General features: G+C 55.5%; 1 protein-coding gene and 1 pseudogene across 1 annotated transcript in view; both read right to left on the bottom strand.

The window, feature by feature from the left end:
* SDK2 (sidekick cell adhesion molecule 2) overlaps positions 1 to 17,771 on the bottom strand; it is a 243,119-nt gene extending 225,348 nt beyond the window's left edge. Inside the window, 2 exon segments of the mRNA XM_039859879.1 lie at positions 17,153 to 17,481; positions 17,662 to 17,771. Of these exon segments, the coding sequence (XP_039715813.1) occupies positions 17,153 to 17,481; positions 17,662 to 17,771 (439 nt within the window).
* A 4,478-nt stretch (positions 17,772 to 22,249) lies between these two features.
* LOC120600401 (uncharacterized) lies at positions 22,250 to 22,368 on the bottom strand (annotated as a pseudogene).
* Positions 22,369 to 22,989: the final 621 nt, after the last annotated feature.

Genomic DNA, 22,989 nt, shown 5'->3' with positions numbered 1-22,989 from the left:
CCTTGAATAAGTGATCCGGTCCCACAGGAGTGCTCCTGTGCTTGTCCCTGGAGAGTGTTCCGTTTTGTTTGTTTGAGAGGATGATTCCTTTTCGTGTTCTCCTTCCCATAGCAAAGACCGCACCGCAGACAGAACGTTAAGGAAGTGGGGCCTCTGCATTGTTTTTCCAGAAGGACGACTAAGTGAGACGGCTCAGGCCCCTTGCTTCCTCCCGGTCCTTTCCGCTGGGCCAGGGACAGGGGCTGGGCCAGCGGCAGCAGCAGGGGCTGCCCGCTGAGCAGAGAGAACCGGGATCCAAGTGACCAGTTTTGGGCAACCAGTAGCTTCTCCATACATCCCGCATGAAAGCTGATGAAGGGCCTCCGCCCTCTTAAAATTTATCTTAAGATAGCAACAGCAGCGGATGAGCTCCAGTGCTTCCCAGACTGTACGGTACCAATACATCACCTGGGGATCCTAAAACACAGGTGCTGATTCATCAGCTCTGGGGAGGGGCCTGAATTTCTACATTTCTAGCAAAGCCCCAACGATGCTGATGCTGGGGACATGTCCAAGGACTGCTCTCAGCCACTCAAAGCACGGGTGCGGCCAAAAGCTTAACTTAACCTGGTTTACCCTCGAGAAGACACCCCCGTAATAGCAGAACCAGCTGTTAATGGTACCCAGTATTTACTGAGCAACTACTATGTGCCAGATGTCCCATGCAAGAGGAAACTGGATAGAGAAAGATTAACATTTTCTAAGTAATATGCGTCGCTGCCCCATTTTGCAGACAGGGTCATTGAGGCTGCGGGAGCCCCAGCATCTGGCTAACGCCCTATGGCTAGCAAGCAGCAGGGCCGAGGTTCTAGCCGGCATCGGACAGTGGCATTTTGTTCATAGGATAAGGAGCTAGAGACAGTGCATACCAGACGGGACCAGACAAGCAGGCACCGGAGATGCGGGCTGGATTCCAGGTCCCTCCCCTCCATTCTCCTGCCCGTGATGACCGAGATGATCTGGACGAAACCTGTGAACTTCCCCGAGCAGCTCTGACGCTTGCTCACCATTCCGCCTCGTCTTGTCTCACCCCCGGGGCCTGAACGAGAGAGCTTCTTGCCTTTTCAGGCCAGGGAGAAGCAGTGGGGGCCCAGGGAAGACAGAAGCAGGAAAAGAGGATCGTAGAGGCTGGACTCTCTGCTTTTACAGACCAAGAAACAGAGGCCAGGAGAGGGGAGGGGACTCTCACCGGGGCACATGGCCGGCCTCCTAGGCGAGTGACCTCTGCAGTCTCAGGGGCCCTGTGCTTAGTAGGGCCCACCTTCAATTTAATGCCCTGAGGTCACCATCTTGGAGTACTTCATAATGTCTTAACAAGAGGCCGGCATTTGCATGTTGCACCGGGCTCTGTAAATTACGTAGCCCGTACTGCCAGTGGGTCGGATATGGTGCCAGGACCCTATTTCAGAGCTGTTCCTGTGGTGTAGCCACTGAGCAGCACTGAGCCGGATGGAGCTGTGTCTGACGGGGCAGGCCAGGGCAAGCCCACACCGCTGTGCAGCCCGGAGCCTGAGGGACTGGCACGCAAATGGAAACTTGGGAGAGCAAAGCATGAAGAAGGACCTTCCGAGAGCTGGGAAAGTGACATCCAAGAATGGTGCCTCGGGGGGGCCTAGAACAGCTCTCACGTCCCCTCGTTGTTTGTGACAACAGACTTAATGGGTTGGCCAGGGCGGGGGAGGGGATGAGGGGACCAGCTGTCTTCAGAGTGTTGTCCTCTCCAAGGAAACCACCACCAAACCCCGAGGGCTGGGCAGAGGCAGGGCGCTCAGCTGTGCTTGCCTGTCCCAGGGTCTCTGTGTAATCGGAGCCCGGTCTCTCACGTGGCTTTTGGGATTGGCCAAAGAAGGGGAGAACAGCCAAGTGCAGTTGGTTTAGAAGCTGTGGCCTGGCCCGGAAGTCCCAGCCCAGAGGGGAGACCTGGGAGAGGAACCAAAGCCAGGCATTCATTCCTCTGGGGCCACTGTCCCCTAGGAGACAGGTGCTGGCATCGGGCAGAGCTGAGGAAGGAACGTGAGCCTGAGTCAGGACTGGGGGAGAGACTTCACTGGGCCCCGCACATTCTAGGAAGACCACGATGGGGTAGGGGACAGTGTTCTGGAGTCTTCGGCAAACCCAGGGGTCTGAGCTCCAGGAGCCTGGTCCACGGTGGGTCCCAGATGGCTTCCAGGTTCACGCGAATTCGGAATCACTGTGCCAGGCGACAGCCTTCGTTCTACTGGGGTGGCCTCTGAATCCTGCAGCCCCTTCTCCATTTGCCCTTCCTGGGCCCCACAAAAGTATCTTAAATTTCTTGAACCAACTCTGCTGGCCTGTTTTGTGATCTAGAAGATGGTCAAATCCAAACCCGTGGGGGCCGCTGACAGGGTTAAATGCGCTGATACACGCGAGGCCCTCAGAAGGGAGGGTTAACATTATATAAATGGTGGCTATTACCCCATCTCATGGCTTCCAAATGCATTTTATATCCTCGGAGCCAGAACGCATCTTATCACAGATGAAATAGCAGCATTTTCTCTTTTTTAGGGGCACATAAAATAATGACTTGTCTTACAATGGATCTTAGGTTCAATCAAACGGGGGATGATGAAGATTGCATCTTTTCCAGGGATACCTCCTTTCCTGTGAGCTGAGTTCCAGGGTGCTCTTAAGGGCCCTGGTCCGTGTGGAAACAGGCATGGAGACCCCAGATTGCTGGAGAGGATGGGAACCTGGGGTTCTCAGGGAAGGGTCCTCCTGGGGGATGAACACGAAGTCCCAGGCAGAGGCTGTGACAGGTTGGCCAAGTCCTAGGCAGATGGGTCAGGAGCAGGGTGGGAACTGGGTGGGACAGGGCTCCTGTAGGACGCCCTCTGACTCACGCCGCGATGCCCACGCGCCGACTCTGTGTTAGGTCTGGTCTCAAATACTCCATCAGACGATCTCTCAACAACCAGCCCTGTGAGGGTGAGGGAGCTTTGTTTCACCGATGAGGAAACTGAGGCTCAGAAAAGCTAAGAGGTTTGGCTAAGGTATTCAGCCTGAGTGTCAGAGCAAGGCCAGGTTATGGGCAGCCGTGGAACCAGGGCCATGCTGTTTTGATCGGCAGCAGTTTGAAGGGAAGCAAGGAGGCAGGGACAGCTCGTGGGCAGGACCTCGGCCTTCCAGCACGGCCGGCCGATTGAGAACTCAGGCTCCGGGGCTGACTGCCTGGGTACATTCCTGAGTCCATCACTTACTTACGAGCTTTGAGACTTTGGGTACGTTGATTGACTTCTCTGGGCCTCAGTTTCCCAATCTATATAACGGGGAAAGCATGCTTCCTCGCAGGGTTGGTGAGAGGACCAGACAACCCACGTAGAGCATTTAGACCAACGTCGGGCTCACAGCAAAGACTCCGTCAATGGCAGGTCTTGTTAGGATGCCCCGAATTCTGGTGACTCCAAAAGCTAGTTGTCTGGGGATGAGCTGCAGGCTCCCCAAACCCTGTTCCTGGGCCTTGTGTGTCTGGGGTTAAGAGCTGGGGTAGCAGAAGGGAGCCTAAGTGAGTATCTTAAGAGGGGGCAGTGGGCTTCGTTCCTAAAGTGGCCACCAGCCGCTGGTGAGAGAACAGGAGAGCGAGCCGATATGGCAGTGGCCATCTGTGCTGCTGCAGGGCCAACCCAAGGTCAGCCACGCCTGCTTCCCTGACTCCCAACCCCACAAAGGGATATCAAGCCCACTACCCTGGGCTTATGGGAAGAAAGGTGATTGGGGGGGCCCCCCTCCAAATCCACACCCCAGTGGCTCCTGAATCAACCCTCCCTCCCCCAGCAATGGCCCTAGCTGCTGCTCCATGGCTGGGCTCTCTGCTCCCAGACTCCCCTGGACCCCCACCCACATCTCCCAGATCAGCTGATGTGACTACCCCATAGCCCAGACGGAGCCGAGGAAGACAGTTCAGAGAAATCACAGTCCTGCCAGAGGCTGGCTTTTCAGCTAAGGTGAACACCAAAATGCCAACATCTGTGTTGGGTGGAACCTGCAAAGGGGGCGTTAAGTCTCAAGCTCCCAAGCTCCGTGGCTTGGGACACCTCATTTGATTCCCTTGGCTCCACGTCCTCCTCTATGAACCAGTGAGCCCTCGGTAATCTGACCCTCATGGTTCTAAGTTCCCCTCTAATTTTACCTCACCTTAGGGAGGCTCCTAAGGAACTAGGGCCAGAGGTGGGGGGTGGGTAGAGAGACCACAAGCCCCAAATGCATGCGCTCATCACACATGCGGACAGATGGGAGAGTCAGTGTGCTTTTGTGGGCCGCTGCCCTCCTGAAGCTGGCCGAGCCCCTCTAGGCTGGTGGATGCCAAAGAGTGTAAGCACCCTGAGTGGGGGCTGCACTTCAGCAAGACACTCCAGGGGTGGCCGAGCACGGTCTGACCTCAGCGGTTAGTGACCACATAGGTGCGACTCTGCTGTCCGTAACTGTTGCTTGGCAACAGAGAGGATAAAAACAAAGGGCCCTTAGAGGTTCCAGTCCGTGTAACAGGTCAAGAAAGAGAAATGGGATCCAGGTTGGAGAAGAAGTTGAAGGGTCTGCGTTTGGAGTTAACCTGATCATCTACGCAGAAAATCCGATGAAGTCCACAAAAAAAAGTTATCAGAACTAATCATCGAGTCTCGCCAAGTTGCAGGTACAAGATCAATGTGTCGAAATCAGCCGTATTTCTACATCCTAGAGACAAACAACTGGGAGTTGAAATAAAAAATAATGTTTACAATTACATCAAAAATATGAAATATTTAGGGCTAAATCTGACAAGCAATGTACAAAACCTGCACTCTGAAGCCCACAACGCTTTGCTGAACGAAAGCAAAGAATTCCAGAGTGGCGTTCCAGCCCGAGTTCCTGGGCCGGGAGACCCAGCGGGATCCAGATGTGAACGCTCGCTTTCGTCTATGTTATCGATGCAATCCCCATCGGACATCCCAGCGGGATTTTTTGAAACAATCTGATTCTGAAATTCATATGTAAATGTAAACTGATTCTGAAGACAGAGAAGCTGATTCTAAGATCCATATGGAAATGCGCACGTCCTAGAATAGCCCGAACAACTCTGAGAAAGAACAAAGTCAGAGAACGAACAGCACTTGGTTTCAAGACTTATCACAAAGCAACAGTAACCAAGATCATGTACAAATGGTGGAAAGACAGACGGATAGATAAATGGGGCCAATTAGCATGTCCAGCAACAGAGCCACGCACAGAAGGACAACTGATATTCAATGAAGGGACAGAGGTGATTCAATGGTGCACAGAAAGTTTTCAAAAAATGAAGCTGGAAAAACGGCAGACTCGTTTGAAAAGGAGAGGAAATAAAATAAAGAATAGAAATCTATCTCTCCCAGGTAGGGAAATAAAGGCCCAAGGAAACTTTCGGTGGCGATGGATGGCTGTGTCTGTGATCCTGATTTTGGTGACAATTGGTACTTATGTCAAAACAAAGGAAGATGAGACCCCACCATCCTACAAGACCTTAGCTTCAAGGTCACCTCTCCATAAAGCCTCTGCTCAGGTCACCCTTCCGGACCCCTAATCACCTGGATCCTACCTTCTCCTAGCACCTTTCATACGGCCCTGGATTACCGACCACATGCCTGAGGCCCTCCCAGTCAACAGGTTGACAGCAGGGCCCTACCTTAGCCTTCTCTGGATCCCGGGCACCGTGCTTGGCACACAGTAGGTGCTTAGAAAATGCTTGATGAGCCAATAGAGGTTCATGGCTTTTGTTACCCGTCAACATAGTGGGGTTGTTTTGGAGCTTCTAGCAAAGCTGCTTGAGCCGTGATAACTTCGCTCCGGGCCCTTCTCCACCCAGGAAGAAGGCCTCTGGGCTGGGTTTTCGGTCTTTTAAGGGAAAATGTTGGGAGCAAGAGCCTCTAGTGGTGAAGCGAGCAGTGGGGGAGCACCTCTCTCGAGCAACGCCACGCGGGAATTTCACATGTTGTCTTAATCAGGCTTCCCCATAGTCCTCTGCGGTAGAAGCCGCGTCCACCTGAGCCAACGTGGCTCAGCGCGGCCATACTGCAGCACCCCGACTTCTCCGCAAACCTCTAGGCTAGTCCTTCTCGAAGTGTGGTCTCCCGGAACAGTGAGTGGCAGCAGCATCACCTGGGAACTTGTCAGAAACGCTCATCCCCAGGTCCCACCCCAACTGGCCACATCAGAAGCGCTGGGGGCAGGGCTTGAGGATGTACCCTCTAGCAAGCCCTCCAGGGCATTCGATGCCAGCTCAGGTGTGCGTCCCACTGCTCCAGGCCACCTGTTCATGAGGCAGGTTACACCTGGGCTCCAAGAATGTACCCCCGAGGCCCCAGATGCAAGGGCATCCCTCAATCATCCAGCCTTCCTTCAATACCCAGGTGCCCCAAGGCCCAGCACCAGGATGGGGCCACTGCCTTCTCTCCATCAGCATCTCAGAGGCATGTCTCTGCTTCAGCTTGGACACCTAGCCTGAGCTCAGAGGATCCAGGGCCCCTTGAGTGCTTCCACAGCAGAAGGGCAAGGCAAGTTGGAGTTCAAGGCCTGCTCCCCGCACCCTGGGCCAGACATTCCAAGTTCCTGGACAGACAATAAGTCCTAACATTGCGGACAAGGTGGCAGGCAGGGGGGCGTAGACAATGGGCCTGTGTTTCTCCCCACGCCTTCCTGCGGCAGCTCTCAGCCAGAGCTCTGTAAGGGAGCTGAACAGCAGTTCACCCGACAAGTCCACTTGCCTCTGCCCAAGGTCCAGGCTGAGGCCAGGGCCCTTATCACACCCTCCCTCACAGCCTGGGGCTGAACAATGCTCCTTTTTCCTGGAGGTTTCCAGCACCTTCTAGGTTCTTCATCCACCCAGGCCTTAGGAGAAAGGGGTTAAGTGCTGACAACCTCTCTCCTTCTCTCCAATATTCAGACCGCTGTTTTCCTGGGGTGGGGGAGAGCAGGCAGTGGACAGAGCCATCCAGCCACCCGGAGCCACAGCCAGAAGTGGCTGCTCTCGCCCTGGCTGATTTCTCTTCATTAGTGCAATCACATCAACAATGACAGCAGCGTATTTATTACTGTCCCGACGACAATCGTTTTTCACCCAGTGATGCACAGCCCGATAATGAGCTTGGGGCAGAGCTAATCCAGAACTCCCCAGCAGCTCCAGGCCTTCGATGGCCTGCCTGCCAGCCCATCCCCTGCCTACACGCACTCTGCCAGGGCTGGGAGATGGGGCTCCAAATGGGAAGGTCAAGGGTCACTTGGCTGTGTGCATGCCGCCCATGGGGAGGAGACTTCAAGGCTGACTGAGCAAGGAGTCGCGAGTGCTGGGCACGGTCAGCGGCACTTCCTCCAACCACATGCTGAGTCCCCGAGTCACAGCAGTGAGACACGTAAGCAGGGCTGGGGAAGGCTGGCTGACCAGCAGAGCCTGGGAGTGTAGGGATGCTTGGGGGTCTGCTTCTGGAAGCCCAAGAGCCTCGAGAGGAGTCGGGAGATTGAAATCAATGATCTAGAACATTTGATTAGTCCTGCAGGGGCAGGGCGCAGAGCTTGGGACTGCCCGAGCTGCTGCAAGGATGCAAAGCACAGTAAGGCCCTGCTCGGCCAGAGGGTGATCTCCTGGTAAACTCAGCTCTCCTGGAAGACACCTACGCATTTGTGAGTGTTTACAGTGGACATAGTTATCACAGGCCTCCTACTACGAGAGTCCTCAGGCCCTCATTCAGCGCCCTGCCCCCGGCTCTTCATCAATCACGACTGAAACAGCATGGTTCACGCACTGGATGGCTTGCCGGGTCAAGCACCTCTCCCCGTCCAGGGAGAAGCCGGGAGACAGGCCTCTTAATGGTATGGAGCAGACTGGCTGATGCTAAGACAAACATCAATCACCCCAGCAGCAGGGTCACCTAGGGAGGGACCAACAGCCTTACCCTCATACCCACCACCCGAGAAGCACCGCCACAGATCAGTCATAGTGGATGGTTATGGTGGCCCAGGGTCGATTATGGTTGGAACACAACTGCTTTAGGAGGTAGGTATGTGTACAAAACATTGTAGAAAAATTTAAATACAAATGGTTGAAATGTGTGTGTGTGCGTGCGCACGCACACGCGTGTGTGTGAGCATCTTAGAATTTTACAGATGATGTGACCTAAGAGATCATCTCATTGAAGTTTTTTAAAACCAACTTTGACATGTATCTCTGGGGGTCCGGGAAGCCATGAGGCAGACGGATCACATCTTCCAGCAGCATCAATTAGCTTTAAAATATCCTTTGTGTGTTAAAATAGAATTCGGATAGACTATGGGATGGAATGAAATAAAATGTACAAATATCATAAAGGCAAAGGTCACGCAGACAGCGGGCAGCTTCTGGCTACAGGGTCAGACACCCCACGACATGTGTCCACCTCGTCCATCATGGAAGAGCTTGGCAATGGTGTATTTATGCCCCACATTCTCCCAGTGCGGACACAGGGACCTAAAGAAACTCCATGTGAATCGATCACAGCCTCTGAGGCCCACAGAGCACCACGAGCCTACCTTCCCTCCGACCTGACTCTTCTCCCTGCCACGCCCTTCTTGAAAGGGTTAAGTTCATTAATGGGAACAATAAGTTATGTCAAATGCCTCCATCCTCGTTGATGAAGGGTTATTATCTAAACTCAAGGAGTTTATAATGAAAGAAATCAGTCACGTGCACATAAAAAGATAATTCAGGATCAACAAGGCCAAAGTACTAAATGAGACATCTAGACTGGGCGGCTCTGGGTTCCCCTAGAGAGAGGAGAGGCCCTTCAGGCTGCACCCTGTGCTCTACCTCTGTGCCCACCCTAGCTGAGGAGAAGCCTGTGGGCAAACGAGACAACTCCCTGACCCCGAGCAGCATGGCGAGCCATTCCTGGAGGTGGATGTCTTGATCAAAAGCAATGGCCTGAGAAGCAGCTGACCCCTATTCATTGTCTTCCTTACATGTCAAGTGACCTTGGCAAATTACTTAATCTTTCTGAACTTCAGTGCTAACAAGGTTAATGATATCAATACGTTCTGGCTAAACTCCTTCATAGGTTGAGGTGAAGAAAAAATGAGATGTCTGTGAAAGCTACCCAGAGAAATTTGAGATTCTACGAAAGGATCAAGTAAAAACATTGACCTTATGGTCTGCACTGCTGATAGTAGCTTTCTATGTGGGTTCTCTGTGGCGTTTTAAGTTGGAGGCAGAGAATGGCTTAACCAAATAAATAAATCCCTAATAGTGGAAGTTCAGATGCCCCTGGAAGGTCTATGAGAGATGAAGAAAGCAGAAGCATGTGGAGACAGGGCACACGTCGAATTGCTGGCCCAAAGTTGGCCCTGCTTCCCAGACACCAAGATGACATTAATGACAATAATGATCACTTATTCAGTGTTTATTATGCACAGAGTGTTGTCCTGAGAGCTTAGCATATCTCATTAAACCCTGTCATAACCCAATGAGATCAGGACTACTGTGATCCCCATTTCACAGATGAAGAAACTGGGGTGCAGATAGGCTGCGTAACTCGTCCAAGGACGCCCAAGCCGTAAATGACAAGTTGGATTTGAACCCGGGGAGCTGTCCCTGTTTCAGGCTCCTTAGAGGCCTGTGCTGTCCCACCAGAGCCCTCTGACCGCCCACCCCAGATCGGCTCCCACAGTCCAGAGCAGGAAAGGGGGCATCCGCACCAGAGTCACACTGACTCACTCTACGCGGAGACAGCCCAGGTGTCCAGGTGCCCAGCCCTGGTTCTGATTACTACTCCGCCACCCTCATTGACACATCTGCACCTCCGCGGAGGTGCCCTGCGGGGGAAGGTCCAAGGTTCTGACTCCAGCAGGCCCTGGAGAGTCACCTGTGTCCACCCCAGAAGCCGAATTCCCTGAATGGGCTGAGTTATGGCAAATAATATTTCCTCCCCTTAGGGTTATCACATCATCAAAATTTCATCTCCCCTCTGGGTCGCTAATAGCTTTCTATATGGCATCGGACTTTCGTCGCTTTACTGCCCAGCTCCACTCAGCTCAGGAGACTTGTGCGGCTCAGACACTGGCAAGCCAGTCACGCATGCCCCAAGTGACCTTAAGGAGACTCCCAAACATCTCGATGTCACCCCGCCCCCAGGAAGGGGATGCAGGGGAAGGAGGAGAGGAGCAGAGGGAGGAGGGGTTCCCGTTCTGACCTCTTGAACTCTGCCAGTGAGGACGCGACCAGAATGGAGGCAAGAGCCAGGAGGAGCAGGAATTCCGGGGCTGTTTCTGAACTCTGCTCCCTTCCTGGGCCAGCCTCAGTCCCCCAACGGCACGACTGTCTGAGCACCTCTTGCTGGGAGGATAACCAGTGAAGGATGCCCTCGAGGCAAAGGGCAGCCTGGGACAGTGGAAAGATGACAGGCGTTGGGGTCAGAGAGCCGGGGTTCGCATCCTGACCTCTTGACTTCCTGGCTGTGGGGCCTTGGATGGTTAATTGCTCTGAGCCTCAGTTTACCTAAACATTGGAGCTGAGGGAGCACGGAGGCAGGTAATGCTTGGAATGTCGTCTAACGTCGTCTGATATGTAGAACTGTGCACCAAACGTGAGTGCCCTTCACCTCTGTAGATCCCTAGGATGGGGCAAAAAGACAAAATCGTTCTAAACTAGGGATGCAGCAAAAGACAGTAGGGCAAAAAGAAGAAACACAGAGGAAAATTCCAGAGGGAAAATCTGAAAGGTAAATGCAACCCGACATCCTATCTTAGGACTATTTGGAGGGGTAAACGCAGAGCACGAATATAGTTAAATTAGCTTATTACGTGCCTGTGCTATGTCGGGCTCTGCTGAGTGCTCTGCTCCTGCTAGTTCACTGACTTCTCCTGGGATGCAGACAAGGAAATGGGAGTTGACAGTGTAAGCGACTGAACCCAAAGTGGCATAAAATAACACAAAGGCAGAGCCTGAACCCAGGTCAGCCCAGTTCCAAAGTATTGACCACTAGACATGCTACTTCTCAACCGCTTAAGGAGAAAATCTACAAAGCGAGGAGGTGGGAGCACAGACTGGGGGTAACTCGGGGATGCTTTGGGGGTGGCCCTGTCTCGTATAAAGCAAGTCTCTGAAATGCGCTTCTACAGACCACAGTGTCATCCTTGCGGTTATGAAGGAATGTTAGACATCGCCAGTGCACACAGAGATGCTGGTCTCTTTTCTCGCACTCAGAAGCCCTGTTCTTTCCCGCTCCCTTGCCATTGGGCGGGACCATGTGATCAGCTCTGGCCAATGGGCTACAAGGGGAAGTGATATGGGCTATAGCATTTAATTGTTGATGCGAGTCTTCCTCTCTCATGGATGTCAAATGGTATCTCCATGCACAGATGGGCATAACCCCCAAATCTATATCTGTCTTCCCAGTTTCCTCCATATCACACAGGTGGAGTTCAGCTGGTAGGAATTCAGCAAAGATCTAGGAGTCACCTAACCCAGAGGTCAGGCTGCTAGAAGCAGCTTCACCTGTTGGGCCAGAGGCAGGAAGAGCTGGGAACGGGGGCGAGAAAGCCTGAGCAAGGGGCTCCGGATTTCAATGGCAACAGTACTCTGTATTCTCTGTAAGCCTCAGCTGGAATCTCTGGAGGACAGGGCTCTCATCCTTGGGGTGCACGGCTGTACACTGTGGTGAGGGCTCCATGGCACAGCTGTATGTGATGCACAGACGAACCCCTGAGAGCGAGTGGGTGGCCGGAGAGGAAGCTGGAGAAGCGGACTGAGGCCAGATGGCAAAGGGCTTTATGCCTTAGATAAAAGTTCATGCATTTACTCATTTATTCTTCATTCACTCATTCATATTTGTCGAGCTCCTTCTCTGTGACCGGTACTGCCCTAGCAACTGAGGATACGGCAGTGAATAAAATAAAGCCCCTGCCCTCATCGGAGAAACCAACAATGAACAAATACACAAGTCAATATATGTCCGATGGAGCTGGGCGTCGTGGAGAAAATAAAGCCAGGTAAAGGGTGGGTGCTTGAAGATGCCGCGTTATGGGGTGCTTAGGTATGGTCAGGGACATTAGGGGAAGGCCTGAAGGAAGTGGGCAGTGGGCTTTGCAGACATCTGGGGAGGGGTGGGCATGGCCACAGAGATGGCAGGGACTTCAAGTATCAGATAGCAAACCAGAGCTAGACTAGGAAGTTCGAGGAACAGAAAGGCCGTGTACGGGAGGGAGTGAAGGTGAGGTGGGAGACGAGGCTCATGTGCGGGCGTGGAGCGGGTACGGATGACGGCACCCCCAAACCTTGGCGCCAACACATCATGAGGACTTAACGTTCATTAAGAGCATTCTTATAAGTGATTGGGATCCTCTCACTTAATGTCAAAAAGAAAACTCGACAAGGTAGATGTGCTTCTCGTTGACTATTCCTTCATTTTACAGATGAAAAAGCTGAGCCTCAGCTCAAGGTTGCTCAGAGGTGGAGGCAGGATTCGAAGGAACCGGAACCCAGACTGGGGCCATCCGACATGTCGGTGCCCCAGCATCGGAAGGAGGGGGGCCTTGCAGGGCTCCCAGGCCCAGAGGGAGGCTTTCGGGCCCAGACACCTGGCTGAGAGAGTCCAAGGAGCAGAGATGTACAGACCCTGCCCCCTCCCACCCCCCCGCCAGGCCTCGTCCCTCACCCAGTGCCACTCACTGGCCCTGCCTTCTGCCCAGCATGTAGACAGAAGGGGTGGGGTGCCAAGGAGCAGCCAGGATGGCTCAGCAGCCTGGCCTGTTTTCCCTTCCACTGCAGGCTGTGGGGCGCTGCCGGCAGTTGCCGCTGGCCCATTTGTTGCTATTGGCATCCCAAGGCCCCAAATTACGATGACTAATTCCCACCACTTTAGGCAGCTTCAGGGCTGTCTGCGGCACTGCGCTCCAGGGGAAGCGAGGGTGGAAATCCCACAGGCAGCACCCTAACACCCAACATCAATTCCAGCTCAGTCTCCTGACTCCCTGAGGGTCCAGGAGTCCAAGGGATGGGGAGGGAGGTTCCAGCCAATCAGAGTTCTCCTTCGACTGCAGCCAAACCCTAGGATATCCAGCCCCAAGAGGCCAATTTTTTCATCAACATAGAGTCCAACTGTCTACCAACTAGCTTGTTTTGTAAGCTAGTGAGTCCTCCATCACCAGGGGTATGCAAGCAGACACCAGAAGGCCACTTGTCCCACATTTATGGGTAGCAGACAGCACTAGATGACTTTTCATGTTTCTTTCAAGTCAAGTGCACTGATTCACATTAGTCCTGAGGATGGAGAATGAGTTCATTGTCCCTTACCATTTAGCTGACAGCCCAACTGTGTCCTGTGGTACAAAGTCAAATGCATACCAATACAGTTTAACACATCATTTTCAAGTCGGCCGTTCGGGCGCTGTTTAAACAGAGAACGGCTGTAAAGGACTTGGCCTCTTTCCCAGCCTCCCTTCCCTGATGGAACAAGGCTCCTGGCCTCACTCTGGCCTTCCAGGAGAGGACATGGATGGGGAGAGGCGGTCGATAAATATTTGCCGAACAAATGCATGAAAGAGAGGGCTTCTGAGGCAGGTGTCAGAAGCACCAAACTGTGTTACTCATCTAACCGCAGCCGGAACGTTCCAGACTCCCCGGCTGAAGGCAAGGGCGCACAGAGCCATCTCTCTGGCCCTGGAAGAAGGGGATGTAGGGAACAGGGACACGGCCAGCCCACTCTTGTGTGGGTGCGGGGCTTTTGACACGTACCAGCTGAGCCTCAGGCAAGCATGCCACTCGGCCTTGTGGTAATTAGCAAGAAGCCCTGATCAATAAGTTATTTTTTACTGTCAGTAATTAATAATTACAGCTTAGCCACACCATGTAATTAAACTTTCATCCTGCTCCCTCGAGTGCTGTTTGGCTTTTATTGTGATTAGCTCCCAGCACTAAACTTTTTCCCTTTGGAGTCTTCAGGAGCCTCCAGAGCTGGGCTTCCTAGTCCTCACTCGGGTTCCTCCACTGCCTGGCTCACTCGGCTCACACCCCCCTTTATTCCTCCTCCAGGCACCATCCTCCCGAAAGGACCTTCCGGATCAGCTGGCGGGACTGCTACTGTCCTTCCAGTCTCTTGGCCTCATTGGGATGTTCACCAGCACTAACCGAGCTTCGCAGCACATAAAAATCCTTAGAGGTGTCTGTGAAAATGCAGACATCTAGGCTCACCCAGATGTCTCTGATCAGGGTACCCAGGAGCCCCGGCCTGCTGGACGACCACGATAGGACAGAGCTACGGAGCCACGGAAGGAAGGAGAACGCATTCAAGGCCTTTTTGGTGGGTGGCCAGGAACCACTCCCCAGGGTGCGCTGGCTTATAGTGTAAAAACAATCACCATCGTAATTACCCTTTATTAAGCGCTGTCTCCGTGCCAGGCACTTGGCCTCCCCCCATCCCCCACCCAACACCTCGAATCCTCGAATTGACTCTGCTCTTCCTACAACATCACCCACTTAGTTTGGGAAAGAAGTGGGAACTGTGTGACATCCACTTGAGGGGAAAATGGTTAAATAGTGGCGTTCAGCATAAGACCCCTGGGGACCCCACAAGCCCAACCCAGTTGCCCAGGTACAGTACCTGAAAAAAAAAAACTAAGTCTAGATGGAATCCGTCAGTGGCCAATGCGAGGTCTGTCCCAAGGGAGGACCACTGTCGGTCCCTCATTCTGTGTCATGATTGGAGAATGGGGCTCATGGACTCAAAAGTGACAAACAGTGCTGGTGACTTCAACCGCCCCAAAGGCTAATGACCATGGCCACAAACTTAAGGAGAAACTACGCTCTTAAACCCAAATCAGATAAGAAAGCACCCCCAGCCCCATGGCCGGACCCTGCCCTGCTCTCCACCGCAACACACAAATGCAACACTGACCCCAAGCTTGGACCAAGCCCAAGTCCCCACAATCCCCTGCACAGTTTGCCGCCTGGGAGACAAATGGAAGGAGAGTACCCCATGGAGGAAGGAAAACACTCTCTCAGACCAGAACACAAATGGAGCAGCAGGGGACCTGGGCAGCCACTCTCAAAAAGGCAGCAAACAGGAGAAGCCGGAGAGGGAGTGAATCAATCAAACAGACCTTCACCGCTTCTGACCGGCAGGCCCCTTCCACAGGAAGCACAGGGACAGAAGGTATCCTGGTCTTAACTTTGGCAGGACGGGTGGGATCTCGACCTCAGGTAGAGGGGACAGGTGTAGAGGTGCGGCGTGGAAAAGACTTAAGGACTCAAAAGGAAAGACCTTCAGGTGACCTGGGGATTCCTTATGGGCCTGGGCCTGGATGGAACAAGCACTTGTGTGCCACCCGCCCAAGGAAATCATGCTGTTGCTGGAAATCAGGCCGTCTGTGCAGTAATTAAGTTAGAAGCATCCGGACAGAGGCTGACACCCCTCTGAGCACTTTCTGTCTCCTGCCTTTGGGCTGGTAACGCCACGGGAATCTCAGAGCAAAGCTGTGAGGTGTCCCAGGGCAGCCTACAGTCTGTTCCCATTCTGGCAGCCCCACAGTTCCCTGGGGGACCCCACAAGCCCACCCCAGCTGCAGATGGTCCTGGTTCCTGTGAGAGGGGGGCTTAGAACCCAATCGGGACTGCCCCCACATCACTCAGCAGCCTCGATCAAGTCACTTAATGCCCCTGGACCTCACTTTCCCATCTGTTAAATGGCTACTTGAAAAAGATGACCTCTGAGGTCCCGCCTGCTGGAAGATTTTATGAAGACCATAAATATAATAATAACTTTTATTACTTTACATTTATAGAGCCCGTTAACAAAATTTCCAAGTGCTTTAATGTAAATTACCTTGTAAAATCCTCCCCTCAACCCTGTGGGCGCTGATTATTTTCATCTCTTTGATCTTGGCTCTCTGGCCTGCCTGACTCTGGGGGCACTGGGCGGGGTACCCTCACCGCGCCGCAGCCACCCCAGAGGTAGGTGTGGCCCCTTTCGAGGCTGCCGCCTCCGAGGGTGAGCAGCCTTGGGGAGGGGACTCAGGCCCCTTCCCAAGCCTGGAAGAGGGAACGCCAAGTCCCTCGAGTACCCGAGCCCAGTCCAGGCTTGTCTCCCTCCGCCCCCAGCAGGCGCCGCTCGGACACCGCTGGCACCACTGTCTGGGTCTGCGAACCCCAAAGGCAAGGAAGCGCCAGTGCAGCCGCCCTCGCCTTCTGGGACCAGCCAGGGGACCGGGGGGATGGGGGACGTTTGGGCATCCGCTCTCTAGAGGGGAACAGTGCGGATCACGCCTCCTCATCCTTAACCTAACACTCCCACCCCCAAGCCCACCAGCCCTTCACCGCGAGGCTGATCCAGGCAGCTACAGGTCAGAGCAGCGTTTGCAGACAATTGAGCGGCCAGTGAAGCTGGAAGCAAAGGCAGGAGCTGTGTGTGTCTGGGGGGTGGGAGGGAAGAGGGCCTGAAACGCTTCCTGTGCACCACCTCCCCGGTGGGTCCGGGTCTGCACCCGCGACCTGGGCTCCCTGCTCTAACCGCGGAGCGCCCCCAGCCCCAGCGGCCCGCCAGGCAGCCAGGCGCGGGCTCCGGACGTGGCCAGGCCCGGCGATCGCGCTCCCCGGGCGACCAGCCGGCACCCAGGGCCGGATTCAGGCTCCTTCTCGCCGCTCCCTCCGCCCTGGTTGGCCAGCGCCTGCCCGGCAGGGCCTTGCCTTCTCCGCGGCCACGGAGCGAGGAACCTGGAGCCCGGCCTGAGGAGCTCGGAGGAGCCGGGCGCTGAGCCGGGCAAGGAATGGCGCGCCCCTCCCTCGCCCGCCCGAGGGCGCCCACAGCGGGTGGGGGAGTGGCGACCCCCCCATCTTAGGTTCTTCTCAGCCTCCCCGGGCGACGCCTCTCAGTACGGACCCCCACCTTCCCTCAGAAAGCCACAAGTCTCAGAAAGACTGCCCCACCCCACCCCCAGAGCCCCCAAAACTCGAGAGGGGGTCCCGAAACTCCCTGGAAAGCGCTCTGCCCGGGCCAAGCCGGTGTCCAGGAGGCCACCATGAGGCCAGCAGACTCCCAGCCTCCCTCCTCCCCGCCTCTTTCCTTGTCCCCTCTCCGCTCCCCTCCCTGGCCCCCACCTCAGCCCCACGTGGGGGTGACCCTCCTACCTTGGGCTCTGGCCGTGGGGATCCGGTGCAAGCCAGCAGAGTCCAGATCATCAGCCTCCACATGGTGACCAGCCCGGGTTGGGGGTGGGGGTTTCCTCCTCACTGCTTTATAATCCTGGTGGGGTCCGACACCCCGGGGCTTCGTCCCAAGAGACTGTCTACGGGGCTCCGGCCCAGGGCGGAATATGCCCAGGAGGGGCAGCTCTGGCGACCCCGATCCTCCCTCGTCCTCTTCGGTCCAAGTCCGATACCGGCGGCGCGCCCGGAAGGCGAGGGGCGAGCCCGGAGAAAGAGAGGAGCCGTGCTCTCGGCCTCGGGGCGCCTTCCTCCTTCAGCACCCCAAGTCCGACTTGTTCTCTCACGCAGGGCGGCCTCTGCGATTCGGCCGGGTCCCGGGCCGGGCTCCGGACTAAGAGGACAACTTCAGGAAACTTCCTCCAGTGGCCACGTTGCCCGCCCCCCGCCCGCACCCCGCCCCCTGGCTGGGTCGTCTGGGCGGACGCAGTCACCGCTGTTCCAGGCGCCGGGCCCCCGGGGCCGGGCGGGAGCCGAGCGCGGCGGCAGACGCGGGTGCGCGGGTTCTTTCAGGGGCGCGGATTTCGGGGGGCGCGGTTTGCATCGCGGTCCGAATCTCCCTGGAGCCGAAGTTTTCTTCTCGCTAACTTTGCAGGCGGCATCTGACGGGGCCGAGCCACCCCTGTCGGCTCCGCAGTTCTGGCGCCCAACCCGGGGACTCTTCGGTCCCTCCCGAGGGCGCCGGGCCCGGGCGCGCCCTCGGCTCCGCGCCCAGCCGGCTAGCAAACTTTGCGGGTCCCGCGGCCCGCCGCGCAGCCCCGCGCGCCCATGTCCGCGCCGGCTGCGGGGCGGCGGGGACGGCTGCCGAGCCCGGCCACCCGGGCTGTTTTCGGCGCCCGGGCACGGAGCCTCCTGTCGGCCGGAGGATGGAGACCGGCGGTTCTGCCCTCCGCCGCGCCCTGGCCGGAGCTCTCGGCGAGACGCGCGGAGAGCCCGGCGGGCAGCCCCGGCTCCGGGGGCGCGGCGCCTCCTCGGACCGCCCGGCGCTCGCCGACCAGCCCCGCGCGTGGAGCAGCGGCCGCCGCGCCAGCCCCGGCCCCAGCCCCAGCCCCAGCGCCTCGGCCGCGCCGCCGCTCGCCGAGCCCGCCGCCCTCCGCTTCCCGGGCTCGGCGTCCAGAGAGCCGCTCCTGCCCGCGCCGAGCCGGAGCTGCGGGGGCAGCGTGAGCCGGGGACGAGCGCGGCGGAGGCGGAGGCGGCGACGCGGAGAGGGGGGCCGAGCGCTACCCAGTGGCCGCGACTGGAGAGCAGCCTCCGCGCGGGGAGGGCGGCGGCGGCGGCGGCGGCGACGGCCCCGAGTCGGGCCCGGGAGCGAGCCCCGCAAAACACAATCCGTCAGCGTGGCCGCGGGCGCCCAGCGTTTCCGGGACCCGCCGGGGGGCAGCAGTGCCAACCTCGTACCGTCAGGAGGGGACGCGCGCCAGCCCCTCCCCTCTCCGAGCCCCCCACGCCTCCCGCAAAGGCCTCGTCGGATTCCCACTCTCTCCCATAGCCGGGAACCCCAGCTGCCTTCCCCGACATTGAGTGACAGGGGTAGAGGCTGTGCTGGGAAGAGGGGGGTCGCTCAACTGGTTGATTCCAGTTTCTTCTTCCCAGGTCAGGCTTTCAAAAGTCTGGAAACGCTCAGGGCAGAGAGTGAGACAAAAGGGGAGCCGGAGACTTACAGATGGCTGAGAAAGTGAAGTCGGTGCCGAGGTCTCTGCGTTCCTCGCTTCTTCCGAGCCACTCGGAGGAGTCCTGGGAGGCTTCCTCGCTCGTGGGTCCAGAGGAGTGAGTGGGGGGCCAGGACCCCCGATGGCCAGGAGCCCGGCTCCGGGTTGCAGGACCCAGTAAAACGTCCCTGGACACCAGACAGTTTGCTTCCCTGGATCCCGTCCTCCGTTCAAAGAAATATATATATTAAAAATAATATTTCATGACAGTCGGCATAAAGACAAATTTATTAATATGACATGCTAAAACATTTCCTTCGACCTAAAAGTTCATTTATCACTTCTGATTTTAAAAGAAATTAAATATTTTCATGGGTCCCTAAACGATCGTGCTCCCTGGCGCTTTGCCTGCTGAGTCAGGTGGAGGGGTGGGCCTTGCCCACCTGTGTTACTGTTGGGAAGCCATGAGACACCCCGCCCCCCTTGGCCACAGCGCTTTCTCCTCTGTCCCTGGTGGCCCACTCCACCCCAGAGGGCACCACTTCTGATGGCAATGGCTGCGGAGCGCACACAGCCATCAAAAACATTTCTTCACATTTCGCATTCTCATTTCACCTGCCATGGAAGAAGAGCTATAGTGTCCTTCTGAAAATGGCCGAGAAGCTAGCCTGCCTACTCTACAGTCCTTCAATCACCTAATTCAGACAACATTTTGTGACTTTTATCCCTGGCAACCTGTGCTCCAACCTAGGCCGAAACCTTTCTGAATGGCTTATTGGTAAAGGAGAGAGGGCTTTGGGGGCAGGTGGCCTAGATGCGGCCAGCCCTCCTTCCCCTTGATGGCCGTGCCAGTGCCAGATGTGTTAGGGAGGCCCAGCTGTGCCCATCCCCCCCACCCCACCCCTGACGCGCACGTGCTCTAACCACCCCAGCTGAGAGCCCAGGCCCTTCCCGGACCATGGAGAACAGCTGGTCTGCAGGGTGCTGTTTCACAGCTCGCTCACAGAGGGGGCCTGAGAGCCGGATTTGCCGGATTTGCCAGAACCTGTCCTCAGCCGGCAGAGGAGCAGAAAGGCTGAATCTCCCTTCTCAGAGGGTGGGAGCACACATCGACACAACCGTCAGAAACCCCGGGGCAGTCCACCCTCTTTGCGTCCAATCCCAGACTTCCGGCAGCCAGGAGTCTGATCTGGATGCGCCTGGGGCTCCAAACAGCATTTCTTCTCTTTGTAGGAAGAGACCTGGTTGCACAATCATGTGTAGCCCAAGCACCTTCTTCTGGGAGTTTGATCCTCAAAGGCCAGGGCAGGGCACCAACTGGGGACTTGTGGGGAGGCTGGAGGTTTCCTTTCGTGAAGGAAGTCACCTGGCATCCCGGACTGTTAGCAGAGCGGACAGCACCCCACCAGCTGCTCTTAAGGCAAATCTGTCTCCATCCCTCTGGAGTGGAGAAGAGGACACTTAGGCTCTTTCTGGCCTCAGCCTGGACACACACACACACACACACACACACACACACGCACGCACACACACCCCACACACACGAAGGGAATGGTCTGATTTGGCTTCTTATCAGAGTTTTGCTGGGCCAGGAGGAGGCTGAGCAGGGAGCCTGCCACTTTGAGAGGGGCTCGTTACTGGGAACGTCATTTGCAGACACCATGACCTCACTCTTGCCACCAGCGGCGTAATTAGAGGTTGCAACCGGTCCAGTTCCATAGTGGGTGCCACATCAGGAGGGGCTGTGTGGCTTTCTCAGGCTCCACGCTCCTGCCTGTTGTAATCCTGTGCTTTCCGACGCGAGTCTGTGCCTGCAGCTGTTCTGGAAGACGCGGGACAGGGTCTGGTTCGTCTCCCTCATTTCTAGCCCGTCTCCCTCCATCCCCAGAGCCAGCATCTCAGACATGTTCCGTGCATACATTTTGCTCTGAAAATGTGAGTGGGGGGAGGGGCGTGGGGGTGGGGACAGCGGCAGAGGGTAACACGATTCATTTAAAAAGAGAAGGGAAGGCATGAATCAGTCTGCTTCGCCTTTCCCCTTCTCCCTTTTCAAGCGTGTTTAAAATGTCACTCTTGTCTTAGAAAAACCTTCACTGAACCCCAACAGAGCCTCTCTCTTAGCTTCTTGTCCCACACATGCAGCCAGTGAGAGAGCATTACTGCACAGCTTTGCCAGGGGCCGTTGGAGCAGGAGGTGCGTCACCCCACGTGCCAGCCATGAGCAAGAAGACAGAGTTCAGGACAGTGGGCTGGAGCTGCTCAGTGTCACAGAAGGCCAGGCCCCTCCTCACCCCACAGTCCTTCGGTGGTGAACCCATCCTCTGCTCCATTTCACACTCACAAACCAAAGGGTAGGCAGGGCAGAGTCAGCTTTTCAATGTGATTATTGTATATCTTCTTCTATTTCCCATCTCGAATGTAACAGCAAGTGGAACAGAGTGTCCAGTTGTAGGGTCAGACACATACGCCTTCAGTGGGGACCAGGCAGGCAGCACTGATACCAGAGGCGAAGGCACGTGTGTCTGCTCCCTACCTCCGCCCTGTCCCCAGTCCCTTATCCCCTGTTCCCTGCTTCCCACGTTGCTCTGGCTGCCACCCTCGGCCCAGAAGCCTACTCTGTGGTTACTTTGCTGAGAATAAGGAGGCAGAAAGAGTGACCATCAGAAGAGGGGAAAAGGATCAGACAGGACTCAGTCGAGAAGAGACAGGAAAATGGCCAGAGGACTCAGGATGGAAGTGGCCTTTAGACCGTTTCAGAGCGAAATCTTCCAGCCCGCATCTCTCCTTCCAAACACCACACTCCCCAGCATCTCATTCTTCCCAGGCTGCTCTCGGGGTTGCCAAGGCGGGGGTGGGGAGGACCCCCTGCCAGAGTAAGGACTTCCAGCAGAGCCCTCTGTTCCACCTGAAGGCAAGCAGACAACTAATTGCCTTGAAACACGACTTCTAGTAAATCATTAATGGCATCCTTCCCCCCCACCCCCCGCCCCATTTTGTTCTGTTTTAAAGATGGAAAAAGGGGAGGAGTAGAATAGATAGAAATGGTTTATTAATCTCCATTGGAAAAGAGAGAGGCTCCGGGTCCCTGTCCAGTCAGCTCAGGCCACCATAACAAAATAGCACAGACATTTACTTCTCACAGTTCTGGAGGCTGATAGGTCCCAGATCAAGATGCCGGCCTTTTTCGTTCTTGGTGAAGGGGCTCTAGATGTCCGCCATCTTGCTGTGTCCTCACATGGCAGAGAGAAGAGAATGAGTTCTGGTCCCTCTTCTTCTTTTTTTTAAAAAATTTTTTAGGCAAGGCAACCCTTGGTTGACCTCACAGATTGCAAGGACCTTGTCAGCTTACAATCCCTTATTTTTTTATTGTTTATGCCTGCAGTACCTGGCCTTCCTAGGTGGTCTCCCATCCAAGTACTGACCCGGCCCGGCCCTGCTTAGCTTCCGAGATCAGACAGGATCGGGCTTGTTCAGGGTAGCATGGCTGTAGACTGGTCCGTCTTCTTCTTAGTAGGACACTAATCTTATCATTGGGGCCCCATTTTTATGACCTCATGTGAACCAAATTACCTCCCAAAGAACCTATCTCCATATATGGTCACAATGGGGTGGGGGCGAGGTTAGGGCTTCAATATATGAATTTTTGGAAGATACAATTTAGCCCACAGCAGTCCCCTAAACCAGGCTCTGCCCGCATCCTCAATTGCCCATTATAATTTATTTTCACTCCCTTAGGAGGAAGGACCTAAGAGCACAGTGCGTGTTCACGGCTGGGCTGGGGGACAGTTTGCATCTTTAGCTCCTCTGTGCTAAGGTCAGAACCACCATGGGTTCTGCTCTTGGCCTCCAAGCCCTGGGATCTGATTGGCTGGGAGTATATCCAAAAGGAGTGACGTTTCGACTTCCGTGATCCTCTCGGCTTGTGCCTGCCAATTCTCCAGGAAAGGGGGAAAAGGGACACAGAGAAATGGAGCAGAAACCCGCCAATACTCACGTAGCAATGCGCAATGGTTTGCTGGTCTGGAGCCAGATGCAAGCCGGAGAGAACAGAGGTTAACAGACCACAGGAGACAGCATTTTTAAACAATAAAACTGCTAAATGTAGGCCAGGCT

Source organism: Pteropus medius, unplaced genomic scaffold, assembly GCF_902729225.1.
Source record: "Pteropus medius unplaced genomic scaffold, Ma_sr-lr_union100, whole genome shotgun sequence".
In the NCBI taxonomy this organism is placed as follows: domain Eukaryota; kingdom Metazoa; phylum Chordata; class Mammalia; order Chiroptera; family Pteropodidae; genus Pteropus; species Pteropus medius.
This window is presented reverse-complemented; position numbering and strand designations above follow the sequence as displayed.